Here is a 21,407-nt window from a genome sequence, read left to right as displayed (position 1 = left end):
TCGGCCGTAGGTCGATGGGTTCGACTGAGGAAATTGCTATTCGTGCACTACGCAAATCGGCAAAACACAAATACCTAGGCTGGTCTGTAGTTCGTCAGTTTATTTTTTTCTCCCAGTCTCAATTAAGCTCAACAGCAAGTGAACGGTTAATAGTTTTCCTTCAGTTCCAGGGTATGTGCAGTTCGTACTGTACCATAATGAAAATAACGTTAATTATTTGGCGGTCTGTGCAATGTGTGTGTTAAACCCAGTTTAAATTTGTGTGTTAAAATGACGTAAAAAAGATTGAAATACTTTAATGAAATTGACTGAGTGAAAATTCATTCCAAAGATTCAAATGAATGTCGAGCCCCAATGCTTTATTACTGCTTCGGTTTGTGTGGATGTCTAGGCATCTCCTTTGGGTAGGTTACTTTGTTGCAGCATAAATAGGCTAGTGAACTTTTTTGGTAGGCCTGCATTCTTAATAATAGTGAAAGGTTGCAATTGCCTCGGTATAGTGCAACAACGAACGTGCAGTGGACCAAATGACTGCTCCTAAACTGCGGAATCGCGTTTTTGGCAATTCTTTGATGTAATCCGTAAATGCACTTGATAGTTCGTTAGTGATTCCAGGATGAAATTCTTATGCATAGCAAAATATTGGATACATAAGAATTAAAGTGCAACTGTTGACTCCTAATTTAAAAAAAAAAAAAAAAACTTTATTCTGGTGAAATGGATTGACAATGATGTTCTGATAAAGGGGCATGAAAGTCAAAGTCTCTCTCTGCGCGCGCACATATACGACGCACCTTGATCATCGATATTTTCTCCATTGACTACATGTGCAACTGAATATGGTAAAACTATTTAATCAAAATTTACTGGAAATAAAAAGGACAACTTAAAACATAAACGTGTCAACAACTGGTGAATTACTGTTCTCGCCGTAATGCATATGCATGTGTGGTTCCCAAGGACCATATTTTTGGCAAGAAAACATTTCTGTGGCCAACAGAAACGCTTCAGGTGCCATGAAACACATCATGCACTTCAACAATCCCCGGATTCGACTGATCCACGATTCTGAATCAGCCCGTTGCGGTGAATTTAATCACAGTTCCAAGACTGCCGGTTTCCAGATCTCGCAATGGGCTCATTCCCGCGGCGACTGAGTTTGATTGGCCGATGATATTTCTTTTAATCATTGCTGTGTCGTATTTTTGGGGGGTGCCCATTGGGTACCTCGTAAATACGCGAATTACGATTGGTTGAATTTCCATCGCACAAGCTTAACTAGCCTATTGGTTAATTACAGGAGGCTCGTAATACAGCATTTTCAACTGCTTTTCGATACATTTCTGAGCATGAGTTTTTTATGGTCTGTGCTGACTGTGACGCCGGACCAAGGAGATGCGCGAGACCCCATAACAGGGTTTTTTTTTAACGAAACCTGGACCACATCCGTGGAATTAGAACATGTTTCGAGATTAACGGAATAAAAACCATTGGAATAACGGTATTAATGAGGTTTAGAGTATTCTCAAAAATACATTTTAAAACTGGGAATGCTTCAGTACATCAGTGTATTGGGATAGAAACTGGCTACGACGAACGCTGAATTGTTGGGCAGTGATGCACACGCGCTGGATTATGCTCCATGTGAAGCTGAATTGAGAGTGGCGTTTCTCGAAGGCAGTGAATTTATATTTAGGCTATATAAAAAGAGAAACTATAAGAATCCGTGAAATGGTAGGCTATGCATAATGTTGCATTTCTGTTGGATTAAAAAGACGTCGACAAAGGATACCGAGAGACCGGCTTCAGGTGTTTGCTCGCGCTGCAGCATGCACCTCATGGAAACACTGTTTCTCAAGTTATACAACTAATCTGATAACTATGTGAATTGTAAGGTACAACTCTTTTTCTCGTTTCTTTTGTGAATATTTGGTAAATGAAAAAAAGTTTTTTTAAATGTATAACCACGTGTACATTCTTAGTCGTTGTCTCGGAACTTTGATGTCTGTACGTTCAAAGAGAGTGTCTCGAGGTGGCCAAATAATTTCCTGATACCAACGCAGGAAACCACTAATTCGTGACCAAATCGACCTATGACGGCGACTGAATTCAGTTATATTATGGCTTTCTGCTTCTCCGACCTAAAGAGTTTGTAGATACAGTGTGTAGCAGGTAGATACTGCGTGTTATCTGTTTATACGTATGGCATGAAAAGCACCCTCGCGCTGCCATGGATGATAAATCCAATAAATTGATATTAGTTCCAATTTTAGCTGTTCTTTTTGTAATGATAGGATATCAGTATATTTGCCCAGCTGGCAGTAACTCTTGCCACTTTAGGACTGTAGAGAAGTTGAGGGGGGTCAGTCCTCCGTCAAGCCAGTATCCGCAAAGCGAGGATTTCGATCGGGACCAAGAGCTGGAAGATGATGGCCCTCCAAAATTTCAGTACAGATTCAACTTCACTGAACGAGATCTTACTCGACACGTGGACTTCGACATCAAAGGAAACGACGTGATTGTATTTCTCCACATTCAAAAGACCGGTGGAACCACGTTCGGAAGACACCTTGTCAGGAATATTCGTCTGGAGCAACCGTGCGACTGCAAACCCGGTCAGAAGAAATGCACTTGCCACCGACCAGGCAAAGAGGAGTCCTGGCTCTTCTCGAGGTTCTCCACGGGCTGGAGCTGCGGTCTGCACGCGGACTGGACCGAGCTCACTAACTGCGTTCCGGTCATCATGGACAAGAAGGAAGCTCAGAGAAACCGAAGGTAGGCAAACATGCGCCTTTTACTAACTGCACGGGTGACTGCACCGACAGTATGTGCACCGGATACTACATTGATGGGTATAGTTCCAATAACTACACGCAATCCTGCTAAAAGGTATCGGCTATCATTTAGATTGAATAAACAAAGAATTAAACAACGAAGCATGTTGTAGACCATGTTAGAAACGCAGCTATAAGCTTTGTGAAAGACGGATATTCCCCCCCTGAAACCTTGCACTCTTGATCAAAGGGTGGTGTAACTCACGACGGCAGTCGTTAAATCCTACGGAGGGTGTTAAATTGGTCTGTGCATCTTGTGACAGATTTATCAAATTTTGAAAACAGTGAAAAAAGTGTTTTGTGTGTGTGTGTGTGTTGTGGGTTCAGTAAAAACTAGACTACAAAATGTATTAAATATAGCCTACATTCAGTTCATTTTTATGAATAGGATAATAGTTGCAAAATTATAAGTTACTCTTGCCCTAATTATCACAAATGCTTTTATAAAATAGTACATTTTAGGACACATTCAGGAAGTCATTTTACTTATACAGATTCTTTTCAAACAGTTTTTTAGAACAACATTTTAAAAAACATTTTTCAAATAAATATTTTTATTTCGTATAGTGGCAGTGAGTCCAGTTGGGATTTGTTTACACACACACGTACACAGTCATCTATTTGTCCTGGTATTTAGCATCTGTAAACCTACATAGTATTTAATGTATATTTTGGTTGGAGACAGTGACAAAAATACATTCCATTCCACGACTCCAAAAGGTTATTGTTTTAAAAATAATTATATTTTGTGTTTTCATAATACTGAGACAAAGGCCACATTAATCTAAACATTCTCAGACAAGTATACGCGAGCAGTTCTGTGAACCCTTCCCAGCATAAGGAAACTGAATTATTTTTAATAATTTACTGTCAGTTCAAGCCTATTATGAGAAGTGCAAGGTAAGCAAGATATGTGCTGGCCCCACTGGCACAACAGACAGGTCTGTTGGCTGTGCTTAAATGCCTTTCAGTTACTCTAGGTGAGGAAAATTCTGTGGACCCAACAGATTGGATTATAATAATAATAATAATAATAATAATAATATTTATTTATTTATGTTTTACAATGTCTGAGTGATCCATGATAAGAACTGTTAAACACTAATGTACATGTTGATTTTCATGCCTGGATATATGCACTATAAAACAGAACTGTTCTCTCAGCCAATTAAGTCAATCACTTTATTAGTTAAGGATGTTGAAATCATTATTTGTATTTGTGTTATGTTTAAATGTGTGTAAACATTTTTTCTCTGAAACGTATATTAACACAATGAAGGGTTTGTTAAAGTTGTAATTTTCCTAAAATGGTTTAAAACGGTGTATCTTCCTCCAATAATTCTCAGTGTTCCATACTCATTCCACCTGTCAGTTCTCCTATTGAGCACCCTGAAGTCCCTCATGATGGCATTCCTTGCTGGAAATGCCTCAGGTTAATGAATGCTTTAATGAATGCTTGACTTGTCTGTGCTCTGATGTCACTGATTAAAAGTTTGGAGTTGTGTGTATGGGATATTCATGCTTCGTGGCAGGCATTGCTCTTTCTGACATTAGTATTGTCTTAAACCATTCCTCAGCGGGCTTTGAAAGTGTTTAAATAATAAGAATTAATGGCCTGCTTACAGTTGAGGAGTTGTGGCTGTGGAGGGACTGAGGTTGGGAAACTCTGCTGCACAGAGGCCGTTTGTTACTGTGAATCACTGTGACACCGCAGACGAGCCCAAGCCTCTGGCCTTCCAAAGCCAAAGAGATGCCCTTCCAGATTACACTGTGATAACATTACAGACCTATTTTCGTTCAACTCATTATTTCCCCGGCCACTGAGTGTTTGAGGGTAATGATGTAGGGATAATATAAGCGCCTACGTTTGTCTGCTGGCAGAAACACACCTGGATGTGTGGAGAGGGATTCATGTACTGGGAGGGGGTAGGAATGGGGGGGGGGTTAAATATCTGCTTTCTCAGGAGGCAGTGTTTATTCACCGTCCTGGCTGACATGTCAAGGCTGAATCTTCAGCGTAACTGAGATTGATGTCCCACTTGTGATGGGTTTGTCTGTCAAGGACTCAGCTTCATGGCTTTTATTTTCCTGGAATTAAGAGATGCTTTTATTATTTAATTTAATTAAAATTTACATGTAGTTAACCTAGTAGTTGAGCTGATTTCTCTTTTGCAGTGATATCCTGCTGAGTCGAGGTGGGCGGGTGATGCAGGGGATTGTGTAGCAAGGAAAGATTAGGTGGGCAGGTCAATTTTGTTTTACAAATAATTCACTTTGAATTTACTTTAGGCTATAATCATTTGGGTAGCATTTTTTTGGAACATGAGGTGATTTTCCCTTTAGGCCACAACACTTGAAGTTAGCCTTCCAGTCTGGGCACACGTGCAAACACCCTATACAGTCAAACGTCTGGAGCCTTTTCATTCTGTGGCTGCTGGTAGGCAGCAGAGAGAATGTTCAGGTGTAAAGCCAAACACTACTGTGTGCTCTGACAATGAGCATTTTCAGATGAATCCAACAGAATCCATTACATCCCTGTTTAACCATCATGTATCAAGTTCCCCCATTCCAATGGCTGAGTGTGGCATAGCTACATATGTACAGAAAACAGCTTGGATTGACGAACGCATTGGCTCAGATGGAGGTTGAGCCCAATGGTGATCAAGCACGAGAAACTGGAGCGTTAGAAGAGCTGGGCTGATTGAGTGCTGGCATTATATCAGCCTCTGTTTCCGCAGGGCCTTGATTGACAGCCGTCCAGTAGGGCTGTTGGGAGGGTGGTGTAGTATAGAGGAGATGGTTACATGAGAGAGAGGGTGGTGAGGTATGACCTAAAAATAAAAAGCCAATACGAGAGTTGGTCTCACAAGTCTGGACCTGTCTTGCATTCATGGAGCTGGGTAATCTGCCAGTGACGCTGCTGTAACAGGCAGGGTGGCGGAGGGGACCTGTGCGTGGAGCGCGAGCCTTGCTTCCGGAATGTACCGGGCTCAGTATTCCCCTAGAGACAGTGTTACCATATCTGTGGGACAGTGCTACCATATCATCTGAACTGCCCGAGCAAATACCCAGCTGTGTGAATTGCGTGATAATGTAAAATGTGCAGCGTACAAGCTGCCTTGGGTACATGCAGTGAATAATAATAGGCAGTTTTTAATACACACACAAAACACGCACACACACACACGCAATGTATTGCACTGCTGGGGAGTTTTTCCTTGCCACGGACTGTCACACTAGTCTTGGGGGGTGATCGCCAGATCGGGGCATGCTGTAAAGTGTAATGTGACAGATGTTTTATAAAATGTCCCATATAAAATACCTTTGATTTGATTTATGAAGTGTTAGGAATGCTCATTGAACCTGGTTTTGTTTTTCTGCAGTGGCCAACACAAGGGTTGCAGTCAGACGTAACGGTCACACCTCATTTTGATCGCAGCCATGATTGTTTGCTCCCCTTTTTTTGCCACTCGTTTTTTTTTTGCTTCAGTTGGAAATATCTGAGGCTCGGTCTTCTTTGTGCACAGTCCATGAAAGGCTGGATGGATAATGGTTCTGAAATGACGATATCACAGACTGAGTCTGCGTCCTGATTGGACAGAGAGAAAGCACAAAGCACACCTGTGAGCCCGGGAAAGTGACCAGTGATTCCTTACACAGCAGAGACTCTGATAAAGCGCCCTGGCCCGCGTGTGCGGTGACTGCAGGGTCCTCCTGAGCTGTGCTGCTCCTGCTGAAGGGCTGTTCCCTGTTTCTTTATTTATTTCCCTTATCTGGCCCCAGCACTCACAGCTGACGTGATGGAGAGCTAGCTGACTGTGAAGCTGACCTGAGCCAAATATGTATTTGAAACACTTCTCTTTGGATGCCAGTAAAATTTAAAAACTGTTCTGCAAGATCCCTGAGAACTTTCTTACAAGGAAGCTTAGAAAATAAACTTGCAATTACATGAAATAATTTTGTTCAGAATATTGGTGAGGATGCCCAGATATTTCTAGTCCAATGTGGAGTTGCTTTGACTTGTTTTTCCTATGTTAATCTATGCCATTATCTCATTTTATTTGTTTTCCATGGTTTAAATAGGTAAATCCCTCTAGGATCAGCATCTCTATAATCAGGAAACGTGAGGGCAAGAGAGACATTTAAGTATATAATACCGTGTTTTTTCATAAGACGTTTTGGCTTCCTTGGTAGAGCGGCAGCTTTCAGTTCCGGTAACATGGAGCCGAGTATCTGGCGTGTGTATAGAGTCTTTGCTGCTACTGAAGCCAGACGGCCCTGGGCTGTGCCAAGGCTGGGCACCGTGATTTATTCCTGCGGCACTAAAGCGCCGCCTTACTGGAGAAAAACGGTCGCTGGACGGGAAAGCAGCTTGTTTCACACCTACAGGATCACTGGTGCCTGAGACAGCTCTCTAAGGAACCGAGGCTGCACTCGGCTCAGGGGAATCATTTCTGGCCCTGCTTGGATAGGCTGCTTTTAGGTACTGTAAGTCCAGCAGTGTTGAAGTACTGACACTTTGATCTTGGTGCAGAGTGATGAGTGATGTCAATGATGATAGCGAAGAAGAAAGAGAAAAAGGAACGACTGTTGGTTTATTACCAAAGCACTTTCTCAGAACTTGGTCAGACTTACATCGAGGAGTGAGCCTGGTCAGGCTCATAGCGCTGTAATGTTACAGGCCTGATGTGTGAGGTTATCCTGTGTCAGACAGATGAGACGCTGAGTGGTTGTTGCTGTTTGGGTTAGAGATCCTAAAAAAGACATCCTGCTGGTAGTATCATAGACACAGCTACCAGTTCTTCACTGCCGGCTTTAAAATGCAGCGCTGTGTACGTGCGTGTGTGTGTGTGCGCGCGCGCGTGCGTGCGTGTGTGTGTGTCTGTGCGTCCCTTAAAACAAACACAAAATGGCATTATGCAACTTCATGGATTAGTTGAACTTTGTCTGATTACTCTTTCAACAGTAAATTAATCAGTGCAGCTTCACTCATTTTCATTGAACCCACGGGGTCAGTGGCATACTTAGGGCTCTTTTTATCTCACGTACAACAATGGAAACAAGCTTCACATATCGAAGGATCTACGGATTTTTAATTACATACTGTAATCCATGGGAGGGTTAGTGTCTTTTGTAATCAGTTGTGCTACAGAAGATCAGAATTGTCCTCACCTACCTTTCTGTTCAAATGAAAATAAATCCACTCTGTATTTTATTGAGCAGCTTCAGTAACTGTAGAACAGCACCATTATGTCCACTGTGTAAATCTTTTCGTATCTTGGTCAACTTGAGACTTGTTGATTTAAAAAAACAAAACATGATCACATAATAGGATGTATGCTAAAATACAAGAGATTTAACTTGATTTGACAACATAAAATCAGTACTTTCATAAAACATAAACAGACAATATTATCAATCCTATATTTTATATTGAACATATATATTTATATGTTTAAGCAGCATCTTGGATATGTCATCTAAAATCACAACACTTTTTTTCTTTTGGCTTGCGTTCGTGCCAAAGACACGCAGCTGTACGAATGAAGCGTCACGCGAGATGTCTCAGATCTTTCTGTAACACAGATCTGAGATCGTGATCCTGCGCTCTGCATACGAGTCTCTGCTGCTCGTCCCGACTCTAGTATGGTGATGTCAGTCCCAAATTTAATACAGGATATTAAAAAACATGTAGTCTTTCAACCCTGATTTGAAATCTGATATGAACACATTACGAAAATTTCCTAAGCATGTTACTTCTAGCCAGGAGCCAGGCAATATGCTGTATCCATTCCACATCAGCTAATTTCTTTGCTGCAAGTATATGTGGAAATTCAGCTGTGTCTTTAGGTTTACTGTAGGTTTACTGTAATACCTTGTATACAAGTATAAATATCTAGGTTTGATCTCAGCATAAGCTGGTTCAAAATTCTGGTGCAAGGCTTACCTACACTAACAAGGGGTAATGCACTGCCCCAGTGCTGGCTTCCTTATTGGCTGACGGTGGCATTTAGCATACATTTCAGAGTGCTTTATTTCTCAGTGGAACTCCTGAAGCCCCACAAAATGAATCCTGCTTTTAGATCATCAAACATTTCTCTTTGCTGCATCAGCTAACTGGAAGAGAATGAAAGGCTATCTTGCCTTTTCAGCACAGGCTGTTTAGCTTGCTTGAAATAGTTCAAAGTCTTCTCATCATTTTGAAGTATCTTCTAAAAAAACATGCTTTTTAGAACTTGCTTTTAGTTGTTTGTAACTTTTTGGGGCTTTCTCCAAGTTTTAATGAAATTTATTTCGACCTATGTTTGTCCTGCTTTAAGCCCCTGTGCTTGTTCTTTTATAACTGCCTTTATGTTATTTTTTAAACCGCCTGTTTTTTTTCAATCTTCTTATCCTTTATTTTACCTGAAAAGAGTTATGAGCACGATGCGAAAAAAGAACTTTATAAAGTTGTTAATATTGATACTGTGGACTGCAACCTGTACTGGAAAATGCCCATTGAAAGTACAAAGCTTTAATTATGGCAGCTATTTTATGTTCACAGGTCTGTACCTAATCTGGATAGTGCATTCCATTCACTGATCCTGCAGCATCCACTTACTATCCAGGCATTATAATCTCTTTATGAGAGCATATTTCTGTGCTGATCTCAAGTGATTTGAACAATGTGATGACTGACACCGTTCCGCATTGTGACCTCACACTGGGTCACAACCCGTCCAGAGGAGGGGCTCACACTCCTGTCTGTTTCCTCCTGTTTGTCCACCTCAGGAGCTAGCTTTCCACTGTCGTTCCACACTTCCTTTTCTGGGGGTTTTAGCCCTGTGAAGTATACAATGATGCGCTTTGTGAAATGCAGTTAATTCTGACTAGATGAAACATGTTTTGCTGCCCAAATTAAAACTTGTCAGCCACGTTGGTCCTCAAAAGCAATGAGACAGAATGTGTATACGTGCCTCTCATCCTGCAGAGGCTACACATCTCCCCGTTCTCTGTGTTTTCCCTGTGCTGCGGAGCTAAGCTGCAGAAGAGCACTGCGCTGAACACAGCCTGCGCGTTTGGCCGCGTCCGCGTCGTCAGGCTTAATTAGATCAGGGCCCGGGCCCACCGTTCTCACAGCCAGATGTAATCTCCCCGCCGCCGCCGCCACGCGCCCCGCGCGCCGTAATTACCGCGGGCAGCCGGGAGCCGGGCCGCGGCGTTAGAGGTGCCCGTGGGGCCGCGGCGCGTTCCGTCTGACGGCCCCGGGTTCGAGCTCTTCCCCCGCAGCCCGAGGGCCGCGGAGCAGGCTCGGGGCCTGAAGACGAGCCGTGTGTGCAGTCTGCGTACGCCGCCCCAGAGGCCACAGCTTCCGTGAGCGAGAGGCTCTTCTGAACGCCGGAGCCTGCAGCCACCTCGATCCGCTGAGGAGACGGGGAGAGGAACACGCGTCGCCTGCCGCTTTCTCATTTTCTGTCCTTTCGTTATGCTGTTTTTGTCACTCATGTCACTCCATTCCCCAGTTTGGCGCTTGTACATTCTATCCCAGTGCCACAACATCCTCCAGAAATGTGGGAGAGGACAGTCTAGCATGCACATTAACCTAACCTTTGTCAAATAATTACTTGAATATACTTTGTGTTGTAACAAAATACTTTCCTTATTCCTTGTAACATTTAGCTCCGTTAAAATGTTTAAGATGGCTGACATCTTTAAAAGCAACACCCGCTGTATTGTCACCAATATCTTGAGCAAGCAAATGTCTTCTTTCATATGAATGTACATAAAATACATGCCTCATAAAACACGCAGCGCTGATTGAGTCAGATTTGACCAGCATGTAAAGAGTTAAGCGCCAGGTCTGCTTCAGATCATCTTGCAGCTGTGGAACAGGAAGCTGAGTCTGTCTCGCAGGACTGCCTGCCTGAGAATCGCTGTCATGCCAATTTCCAAAATTATCACAGGCAGGTTAATTAGGGGCTGTAATTAATTTTGTGCTTCCATGTGATAAGCGTTTTTTCCCCACAGAAAATGTTGATGCTATTGTTTTATGAGACCATAATTTCATGCAGGCCTCAATTTGCAAGGCGGTTATATTCTTTGAAAAGGCACCACAAATAGAAGCAAGGTGATAATAGGCTTTGTGCCTAGGGGAGGCTGGGGTTTTGGTTTCAAGTGCTCATGATAACCTCCCTTTCTTCCTTATCCTATACCGGTTTTATTAAAGCACTTTAATAAAATGTAGGCTTCTGCCTTTTACTCTTGTTGAAGAATACCTCTGGGCTGCCTATGTTAGATTTGATCCGGCATTTCCTCTAATGTCAGCTTCTTCTTTCGGCTTCTGCACAACAGACGTACTGCTGTGGCATTTCCCATCTTCTTGTTGGTGTGATAAATGCACCGGCACACTTTCCAGTCACGTGCTTGTCATAGGCGCAAGGATGTTCAGAACAGAACATCCAATGTAAATGCTGAACTTTAGCTAAAGGTGGGCAGGTTATGGGTGGTAGGTATTGTAGTTTTCTTTGTTTCGCCGTCGCTCGTAGTAGCATCTCTGATTGGCCGGATTGGTACCTCTCACAACCTCTCCATCACCCAGCGTTGCACAGCGGCAGTTGTTACCCAGTCATGACTCACACAGCAGAGTGAAGACACGCTCCTGTCAGAATAATATATACATGCTCCCACTTTATATTTTATTAATCGACGCTAACAGTGGGGTAGCGGCAATTACCCAGCATGCTCCTGCTGTTCAGGTCAGCCATGTCTTCTTCAGCATCCCTGTTTCCCACTGGCTGGCCTGTCTACAGCTAAGGCCTTCAATGAGCTTTCTGCAGGTTGTGAACGTGTTGCACACCTCACTCCTACACGTCTGCATATGACTCACTAGTGCACACCTCACTCCTACAAGTCTGTGTATGACTCACTAGTGCACACCTCACTCCTACACGTCTGTGTATGACTCACTAGTGCACACCTCACTCCTACACATCTGTGTATGACTCACTAGTGCACACCTCACTCCTACACGTCTGTGTATGACTCACTAGTGCACACCTCACTCCTACACGTCTGTGTATGACTCACTAGTGCACACCTCACTCCTGCATGTCTGTGTATGACTCACTAGTGCATACCTCATCCCTACACGTCTGTGTATGACTCACTAGTGCCCACCTCACTCCTGCATGTCTGTGTATGACTCACTAGTGCACACCCCATCCCTGCATGTCTGTGTATGACTCACTAGTGCACACCTCACTCCTACACGTCTGTGTATGCCTCACTAGTGCACACCTCACTCCTACACGTCTGTGTATGACTCACTAGTGCACACCCCATCCCTGCATGTCTGTGTATGACTCGGGTCACTAGTGCACACCGTGCACACGCGTGCCTGTCACACTTGGGGCTTGAGTGTGTCGAGTAGGTGCGCTCACTGTGACAGTGAAGAGCAGGAGTGCTGCGGTTCTGCTGAGTCCTCCACACCGTACACAGAATGCACAGTCAGGGAAGAGCTGCGCACGACAGGTACAGGATACTGAGCGGAGACCTGCCAACATACGGCCCCCCAGCAGCTTTCTGCGGTAGCACTGTTCCTGGGAAAAGCCGTACGAAACGCGCTTTAAGGGCTGGAATATCTGGAAGGTCATCCAGGAGCAGTTTAGCTCATCAAAGCAAAGCACCAGCTGACCTTGAGTAAAATTATGTATCTGTTTTCTGCAGAAGACTGACAGACTCCATGTTTCAGGTTTCATACGGCCATACAAATGTCTGTAACTGCCCTATTTTTAAGTGACTTGAATGCAGCAAACTTTACACAACTCAACTCTCGTGACTCCTGAAGAACCCATGGAAAGTGGTCAGTTATCCCACAGATCTCAAAAGGTATATTTTCTATTGTTTCTATTGCTTAGATAGACGAATGTGTGTGTTTCGGGGGGGGGGGGGGGGGGTGGGTGGATTCCCCTATGTTTGCAGGTTTTACATGCAGCCAGTGTAATTATCAGTTAAAGTTTTCATCTGTCAGTCTACAATTTGAATCAATTCAAAAAGTTACCCTCTTTTTGAGGGACTTGTTTACCTTTGCAGACCATTACAAAAACTGAAAGCGATACTTGCTTTACTGATTTAAAGTTCTGAAGTGTGGATATAGGAAATGATTCTTCGTGGCCTACTTAGCTGTTATTTCAAATTGAGAAAGATTAATGGCTTGCTACAATACAGGGGCTGCAATTTGGTTTGGAATAAAAATTCTACCCTGCACCGGGTCCCCGAGGACCAAATGTGAAAATCCCCCACTCCAGAGTGTTGGCAGATTACGAGCGGGGACGAGTGGAACGGCCTGTCCTCATCATTATGTATTCTCATGTTCTCACGCTTCTGTGTTCCTAAGTATGATCACGCCACTCGCTGCTGTAACCCAGAAAATAACCACTGGAGGTACTGTGCTGGTACACTGTGTGAATCGCACCCACTTTATATGTTTGGAAATGAGCCATTTCTCAAGTCGGTGCTGACAATGGTAAGGACCGGTAAACACATTAGCAATTGAATGACAACAGCATGCTCATCTGCTCTCCTCACTACCCACTATCCACTGTGTACAGCAGAATTTGCATGACAAGGATAAATATGAGTTGTCAGATATGCAGCATATTAGAAATTGTGTGCGAGCAGCTGAGTAAACATATCTGATTTGTCGACTTGGATGTGCGTGTAAGTAAGGTTAAATTGCATTCTCCCCAAGGGTTACTTTTCAAAATTACTAAATGTTAAATCAGATCCTGGTAAATCAACTTGGTCTATAATATGTTTTTGCCATTTTGCATAATCTGTGTTGAATAAGCACATTGAACATTTTATTTTGGACACTCAGCATATCTACTCTAGAGGAGGAAATGGGCTTATCTGTGGGTCTTGTAGTCAGACAGGTGTTTTCTGCTTCTGTAAATTGGTTCTTGTGGTGTGAGAAGTACACTCCGTTAACCTTTCCGGAGTCGGTGTGTGTGTTGTGATGTTGAGCAGAGCTCTGGGCTGTGGAGCGGAGGTGTGGGTGTGTATCGGTGAGACGGCCTGTTTTATGGCGCTCCGCTGAAAGCTTATGAGAGCCGGGTCCCTAAAAGCCACTCTGTGTAATGAGAGCACTGCAGCAGGCCAGAGCTGCACTGCTCTTCCAGAGAGGGCCTCGCTCTGGGAGCGTGTCCCTAAATCTATTCAGCTCCTGGCCCGCGATGCATCTGTCACCTTGCGCTGCGCTAATATTAGCCTGCGCTACCCCGCTTGCTTACGCTGTGTGTGTGTGTGTGTGTGTGTGTGTGTGTACCTGAGCTCCTGCATGCGTGCACCTGTGTGTGCTTGTGCATTCATTGAGGAGTAAGTCTGTGTGTGTGTGTGTGTGTGTGTGTGTGTGTATTACTCTTTGTGTGCTCAGGCACGCGTGCAGGTGATAATTTAGGCTCTCCCTCAGCACTGAGCCCGTTTCCCTGTCGGCTCATATACTCTGCTCTGTGGACTGGTGACCCGCTGTGGGAGCAGTACTCAAAATGGCCCCGGAAAAAGTTTATGTTTGGCCAAAATTTATATACCACAGTAAATCACCTGAGAGCGTCGCAGCTCTGATGGGGAGCTGTAGGAAGGCCTTCAGAGACCACAGTGAGTGATCTGCTCTCCAACCAGGGCAGAGACCGAGACTGCGCCCCACAACAAAAGTGCCCTAACTCACTAGAGCCCTAACTCACTATAGAGCCCTAACTCACTAGAGCCCTAACTTACTATAGAGCCCTAACTCACTAGAGCCCTAACTCACTATAGAGCCCTAACTCACTATAGAGCCCTAACTCACTATAGAGCCCTAACTCACTAGAGCCCTAACTCACTATAGAGCCCTAACTCACTCGAGCCCTAACTCACTATAACACTACACAACAGCCTCAGCATACCCTCAGGTCACTGTGGAAATAAGAACACAGTCTCTGTTTGTTAATCCCTTTGCATTTACAATTTGGACAGAAAAAATGAGTTTTCAGTCTCTTGCAGAAAACAGCCAGTGAAGCACACATTTATTTATTGACTAATAATGAAAACAAATGAAGTTTGAGATTTTGTTGATGTGGTGTTGCTGCTGTCTCGTGTGACATGATAACGTGGTGAGGTCTGTGACATTGAAAGTGATGCCTTACTGAATTGACGGTCTTTTCCGATGGATTTGTTTTCTAATTGGTAAAAGGCCACACAAACCAGGGTCCCAGTTGAAAAAGTGATTCTCTCTCTCATTTTGACTTTTGACCTTTAGGCAAAGGTGAAAAACTAAGCCTCAACTACTGTTTCTGAATAAAAAGCTTTCATTCCAATGCCTTAATTCTATTTTTTGCCACACTTAAATGTTGCCCTTTTCGTGTAACGTGCGTTTCCGTCTCTCGTGAAAGCGCTGTAATAACCACGCGCTGAGGTCTGGGGAAATGGGGCGGTGGGGAGAATAAAGCGAGGGATCGCTCTCCAGCTCGTGTAAAAGTCAACCAAAGGTTTCTGTCGTCCCGTTTTAAAAAGCTTGTTACGCCCAGGTCGGGCTGACCGTGCACAAATTCCACGAGACCCCACACTGCAATAAGACTCCTCAGATTTACTGCTGAGAACACCAAATTGCCCATTCAAATACTTAAGGTGTCTCTTCGCTGGCATGAAGCATAGCGATGATGATGATGCATTCCTTTTTTTAAAACCAAGTTCTTGCTGAAACAACATTTAGATGTATGGCGTATTTAATTTGTATTCTCTCATATATATTGTGAAAAAAAGTGTGAAAATATGGAAATTAGATTGGATAAACTTCTCCTTTTAGACATTTTACTGTAGATAATTTATGAGTTGTTCAGATTAAAGCGAGAGAAAATAAACACCCGGAAATGACATGAATCATAGACCGCACTGATTAAAGTCAGTTTGTGTGCCAAATTAATTTTGTTGAAAGCATCAGTTTCTGACTTGTTTGTTATGGATGTGAGTGCAGTGTTTTTAAGGCTGAAGGTGTAGCTAGCATAGACTCTCCCATGAACATTTGCCAAAGCTGCTGGGTGAATAATCTTTCCATATCAGATTTGTATTATATCTATAGGATATAATGTCATGTTTAATAAGGCGTGAGGAATCTGAATGTGATGTGGACCTACTGAATCATCTCTGGGCTCTATGCACAGGGTTAGGCACTCCGAGGCAGCAGAACAGAGAGTGCTGGTCGGCGTTGTAGCGTCTGCTGATCTTCTGAAGATGTATCGAAGCTCTCTTTTTAGCTGCCTGATGGGCTAGCACCAAGGTTCTGGATTTGATGCAAGGTGATATCGGTTGACAGTGGAGGGAGATGAGAAGGGGAGTAACATGGCTGAGTCTGGGGAGGTTGTGGATGAGATGAGCAGCAGCGTTCTGCAGGAGCTGCAGAGGTCTGACGGCAGAGGCAGGGAGGCCAGCGAGGAGGGAGTCGCAGTAGTCCACACAGGAAGTGAGCAGCACCTGGACTAGGAGCTAGGCTGGGTAGCTGGGGAGGAAGGGATGGATTCCCCAGATGTTGTACATGAAGAATCTTCACAGCAAGTAACCTGCCCTGATGTTCTCGGAGAGGAACAGCGAGTTGTATGGTACCACTCCCAGAATCCCAGCAAAATATTGATCTCAGATCATTTTTAGCCCGTAGCAGTAATCGCTGATGAAATTTGCCCAGGAAATGACTGCATGCTCATCGCCTTCACAGGTCCTGCATGTCGAGCTGTGAAGATAGAATGTCTGAAGTACTAATGTGTTTACATGAAGGGGAAATAGCTTTCTCGGTCCATATTTATTGTATTTTCATTATGCCCAATTTACACGGGTCATAAAGCCGTAAGTGGCTGTGAACACTTACCTTAGGGTGCTGGTGTGAGTCAGTGCAGCCAGGGATGATGGTCTTCAGACTTGACCACAAAAACGATTATTACTGTAGAATCCTGGTGGATCAGCTAAGCACTACATTTATGCAAAATGCACATCTGAGACGTAATAAGCAGAAACTTGCGTTCATACTTGCGAGGGGTGTGCTGAAGTATCAGTGAAGCAACAGACCCGTTCACTGCAAATTTAAAGTGCGGTTTCCTAACACTACTGCTATCTCACCTCTCCTGGAGCCACAATGTGCACACACACACACACACACACACACACACATACACACTTACACGTATGCACCACTCACACACACGCACGTGCGCTCAGTCTTGCGTGCACACACGCATACACACACACACACACAGTACACTCACACACTACTTCTCAGTTTACACTATCTACAGGCAAAAAGCCCCACTTCCCCTCTTAGATGCAGACGCTGTTCTGAGATCAGTGGGAAGCCGCAGTGTAGCGGGCTGGCTGTTTTGCTGTATTTTAAACCTGATCCATACCCTGTATTGGATAACAGGATTCCTGTCTTTCCGTCTGTCTGGGCTCTTGTTGTAAGGCACTGTGAGAGTGCAGGCTTCTGGCCTGGCTCTTAGGGAAAGCCAATCCCAGTGCTTATAGCCCTGGCAGCCAGCCCCCTGGGAATCCCTCTGCATTTCCCCCGTCTCTCCCATTGCAGGCCTCTCCAAGATCACAGCCAGGTTCCCTTTCACTCACTCCTCAGGGAGAGAGGCAAAGGCCCGCTGTTTCTGCCGTTTTGTTTACCTCTCTGTGGAAGAGGACCAGACTGTGTGGACTCCTGCTCTTCTTAGTGTTTTTATACGTGATTGTGCAGACCGGGACACTATAGATCCTAATTGGACAATATAAGAGTGCCAATATGTATTTTTCTTTTATTTTCACTTCAATTTATTGGTCCCACTACATGCATTTAAAAAATAAATGTAAATATTACCGATTTAGAATCAAACGACTGTCCCTTTGACATCAGTATGATGCCACCCTAACTTCTACACAAAAAGCACTGAAAATCTGCTGAAGAACGTGTTATTCTCCAATGCACCTGCCTGCACGCTGCACACTCCTGCCTGCGCACTGCACACTCCTGTCTGCACACTCCTGCCTGCACACTCCTGCCTGCACGCTGCACACTCCTGTCTGCACACTGCACACTCCTGCCTGCACACTCCTGCCTGCATGCTGCACACTCCTGCCTGCACGCTGCGCACACCTGTCTGCACACTGCACACTGCACACTCCTGCCTGCACACTGCACACTCCTGTCTGCACTGCAGGACCACACAAGGGAGCTACTGCCCATCAGAGCACAGCCTGCCTCAGACTGACAACATCAAGGTAGATTTGGGCATCTGCTTTTGGGAAGGGCTAATGTAGCAGTAACTAGGGAAACCCTTATCCATCCTGTAACTGCTGTTAGAAATGCATTGAGAGGTGTCTGTCACAGCTCAAACGACACTTGAACAAATGAACCTTTCATTCACTCACTCATTTATACTCAGGTAACACTGCACGCTGCGTTATTCACCACTGTCACCTCTACCCTACACTGGTTTATTTACTGACACACTGACACTCCTACCCTACACTGGTTTATTTACTGACACACTGACACTCCTACCCTACACTGGTGTATATTTACTGACACACTGACACTCCTACCCTACACTGGTTTATTTACTGACACACTGACACTCCTACCCTACGCTGGTTTATTTACTGACACACTGACACTCCTACCCTACACTGGTTTATTTACTGACACACTGTCACTCCTACCCTACACTGGTTTATTTACTGACACACTGACACTCCTACCCTACACTGGTTTATTTACTGACACACTGACACTCCTACCCTACACTGGTTTATTTACTGACACACTGACACTCTTACCCATGCTGGTTTATTTACTGACACACTGGCACTCCTACCCTACACTCGTTTATTTACTGACACACTGACACTCCTACCCTACACTGGTTTATTTACTGACACACTGACACTCCTACCCTACACTGGTTTATTTACTGACACACTGACACTCCTACCCTACACTGGTGTATATTTACTGACACACTGACACTCCTACCCTACACTGGTTTATTTACTGACACACTGACACTCCTACCCTACACTGGTTTATTTACTGACACACTGACACTCCTACCCTACACTGGTTTATTTACTGACACACTGACACTCCTACCCTACACTGGTTTATTTACTGACACACTGACACTCCTACCCTACACTGGTTTATTTACTGACACACTGACACTCCTACCCTACACTGGTTTATTTACTGACACACTGACACTCTTACCCATGCTGGTTTATTTACTGACACACTGACACTCCTACCCTACACTGGTTTATTTACTTACACACTGACACTCCTACCCTACACTGGTTTATTTACTGACACACTGACACTCCTACCCTACACTGGTTTATTTACTGACACACTGACACTCCTACCCTACACTGGTGTATATTTACTGACACACTGACACTCCTACCCTACACTGGTGTATATTTACTGACACACTGACACTCCTACCCTACACTGGTGTATATTACATTACAGGCATTTTACTGACACACTGACACTCCTACCCTACACTGGTTTATTTACTGACACACTGACACTCCTACCCTACACTGGTGTATATTTACTGACACACTGACACTCCTACCCTACACTGGTGTATATTTACTGACACACTGACACTCCTACCCTACACTGGTGTATATTACATTACAGGCATTTTACTGACACACTGACACTCCTACCCGTGCTGGTTTATTTACTGACACACTGACACTCCTACCCTACGCTGGTTTATTTACCTTTACAGACTGGCAGATCAGATTGTGAGAGGGAAAGTGCGACTCCGGCACTTTTTTGTGTCAGTCGTCCAATGGGCAGCAGCCAGGCGTGACGGATGGTCCTGCTGCGGGGAGCGGTGCTTTATGACAGGCCGGGGGTGGGGGGGGGAGTTTGGGGGTGGGGGGGGAGTTTCAGGAGCTCCATGCCTGGCTCGGGCCCTCGTCAGGTACCGCGCTGCCGGTGCGGATGAGAGACAGATGGGTCACACCGTCGCGCTCCGCCGCCCCGGGTGGAGGGGGCACCTTTATAAAGCCGCTTCTCACCGGAGCGCCGCGGTCCTGTTCCTCTTTTAGCCACTCTGGCACCCTGCAAGAGCAGGGGCTTTATATACAGCACAGAGTCCCTCCAGCCACCGGCACCCTGCAAGAGCAGGGGCTTTATATACAGCACAGAGTCCCCCAGACCTGGCCTCCAGCCACCAGCATACAGCACAGAGTCCCTCCAGCCCCCGGCACCCTGCAAGAGCAGGGGCTTTATATACAGCACAGAGTCCCTCCAGCCCCCGGCACCCTGCAAGGGCAGGGGCTTTATATACAGCACAGAGTCCCCCAGACCTGGCCCCCAGCCACCAGAATACAGCACAGAGTCCCTCCAGCCCCCGGCACCCTGCAAGGGCAGGGGCTTTATATACAGCACAGAGTCCCTCCAGCCACCGGCACCCTGCAAGAGCAGGGGCTTTATATACAGCACAGAGTCCCCCAGACCTGGCCTCCAGCCACCAGCGTACAGCACAGAGTCCCTCCAGCCCCCGGCACCCTGCAAGGGCAGGGGCTTTATATACAGCACAGAGTCCCCCAGACCTGGCCTCCAGCCACCAGCATACAGCACAGAGTCCCTCCAGCCCCCGGCACCCTGCAAGGGCAGGGGCTTTATATACAGCACAGAGTCCCTCCAGCCCCCAGCACCCTGCAAGGGCAGGGGCTTTATATACAGCACAGAGTCCCTCCAGCCCCCAGCACCCTGCAAGAGCAGGGGCTTTATATACAGCACAGAGTCCCCCAGACCTGGCCTCCAGCCACCGGCACCCTGCAAGAGCAGGGGCTTTATATACAGCACAGAGTCCCTCCAGCCACCGGCACCCTGCAAGAGCAGGGGCTTTATATACAGCACAGAGTCCCTCCAGCCCCCAGCACCCTGCAAGGGCAGGGGCTTTATATACAGCACAGAGTCCCCCAGACCTGGCCCCCAGCCACCAGAATACAGCACAGAGTCCCTCCAGCCCCCGGCACCCTGCAATGGCAGGGGCTTTATATACAGCACAGAGTCCCTCCAGCCCCCAGCACCCTGCAAGGGCAGGGGCTTTATATACAGCACAGAGTCCCCCAGACCTGGCCTCCAGCCACCAGCATACAGCACAGAGTCCCCCAGGCCTGGCCCCCAGCCACAGGCATACTGCTGCATTTATTACCATTAGTGTTTATTTAAAAGGTGCATCAACAGAGAACTTTTTTAGTAACAACATGGGGAATCCAAATTGGGAAGGGAATTCAAGGGATTATCGAGCCAGTCCCACGTAGGGGAATGATTAGCTGGCTATATGCGGAGAACATTTTGTTTGTGAATATTCGGACCAGGATACTGAGGTGAACAGCCCTGTGCGTTCTAAAAGTGCTGTGTGATCTTTTACAAACGCAGTGATGGAGGACCTCGGTTTAACGTCTCATCCACAGAACTGCATATTCAGTTTATATTTGCGCTGTGAAACCTGTTAGATGGGGATAAAAATAAATATTACAGATGTACCTTACGCACTGTAATGT

General features: G+C 45.3%; 1 protein-coding gene across 2 annotated transcripts in view; it reads left to right on the top strand.

Annotated features, from left to right (window-relative positions):
* The first annotated feature begins 57 nt into the window (after positions 1-57).
* LOC118214133 (heparan-sulfate 6-O-sulfotransferase 3-B-like) overlaps positions 58-21,407 on the top strand; it is an 86,923-nt gene continuing 65,573 nt past the window's right edge. For both annotated transcript variants that reach the window (XM_035393748.1, XM_035393749.1), the window contains exon 1: positions 58-2,775. In XM_035393748.1, coding sequence (XP_035249639.1) covers positions 2,231-2,775 — 545 coding nt within the window. In that variant the 5' untranslated portion in view covers positions 58-2,230. The remainder of the gene's footprint in view (positions 2,776-21,407) is intronic.

This window comes from Anguilla anguilla, chromosome 15 (genome assembly GCF_013347855.1).
Source record: "Anguilla anguilla isolate fAngAng1 chromosome 15, fAngAng1.pri, whole genome shotgun sequence".
Taxonomy (NCBI): domain Eukaryota; kingdom Metazoa; phylum Chordata; class Actinopteri; order Anguilliformes; family Anguillidae; genus Anguilla; species Anguilla anguilla.
This window is presented reverse-complemented; position numbering and strand designations above follow the sequence as displayed.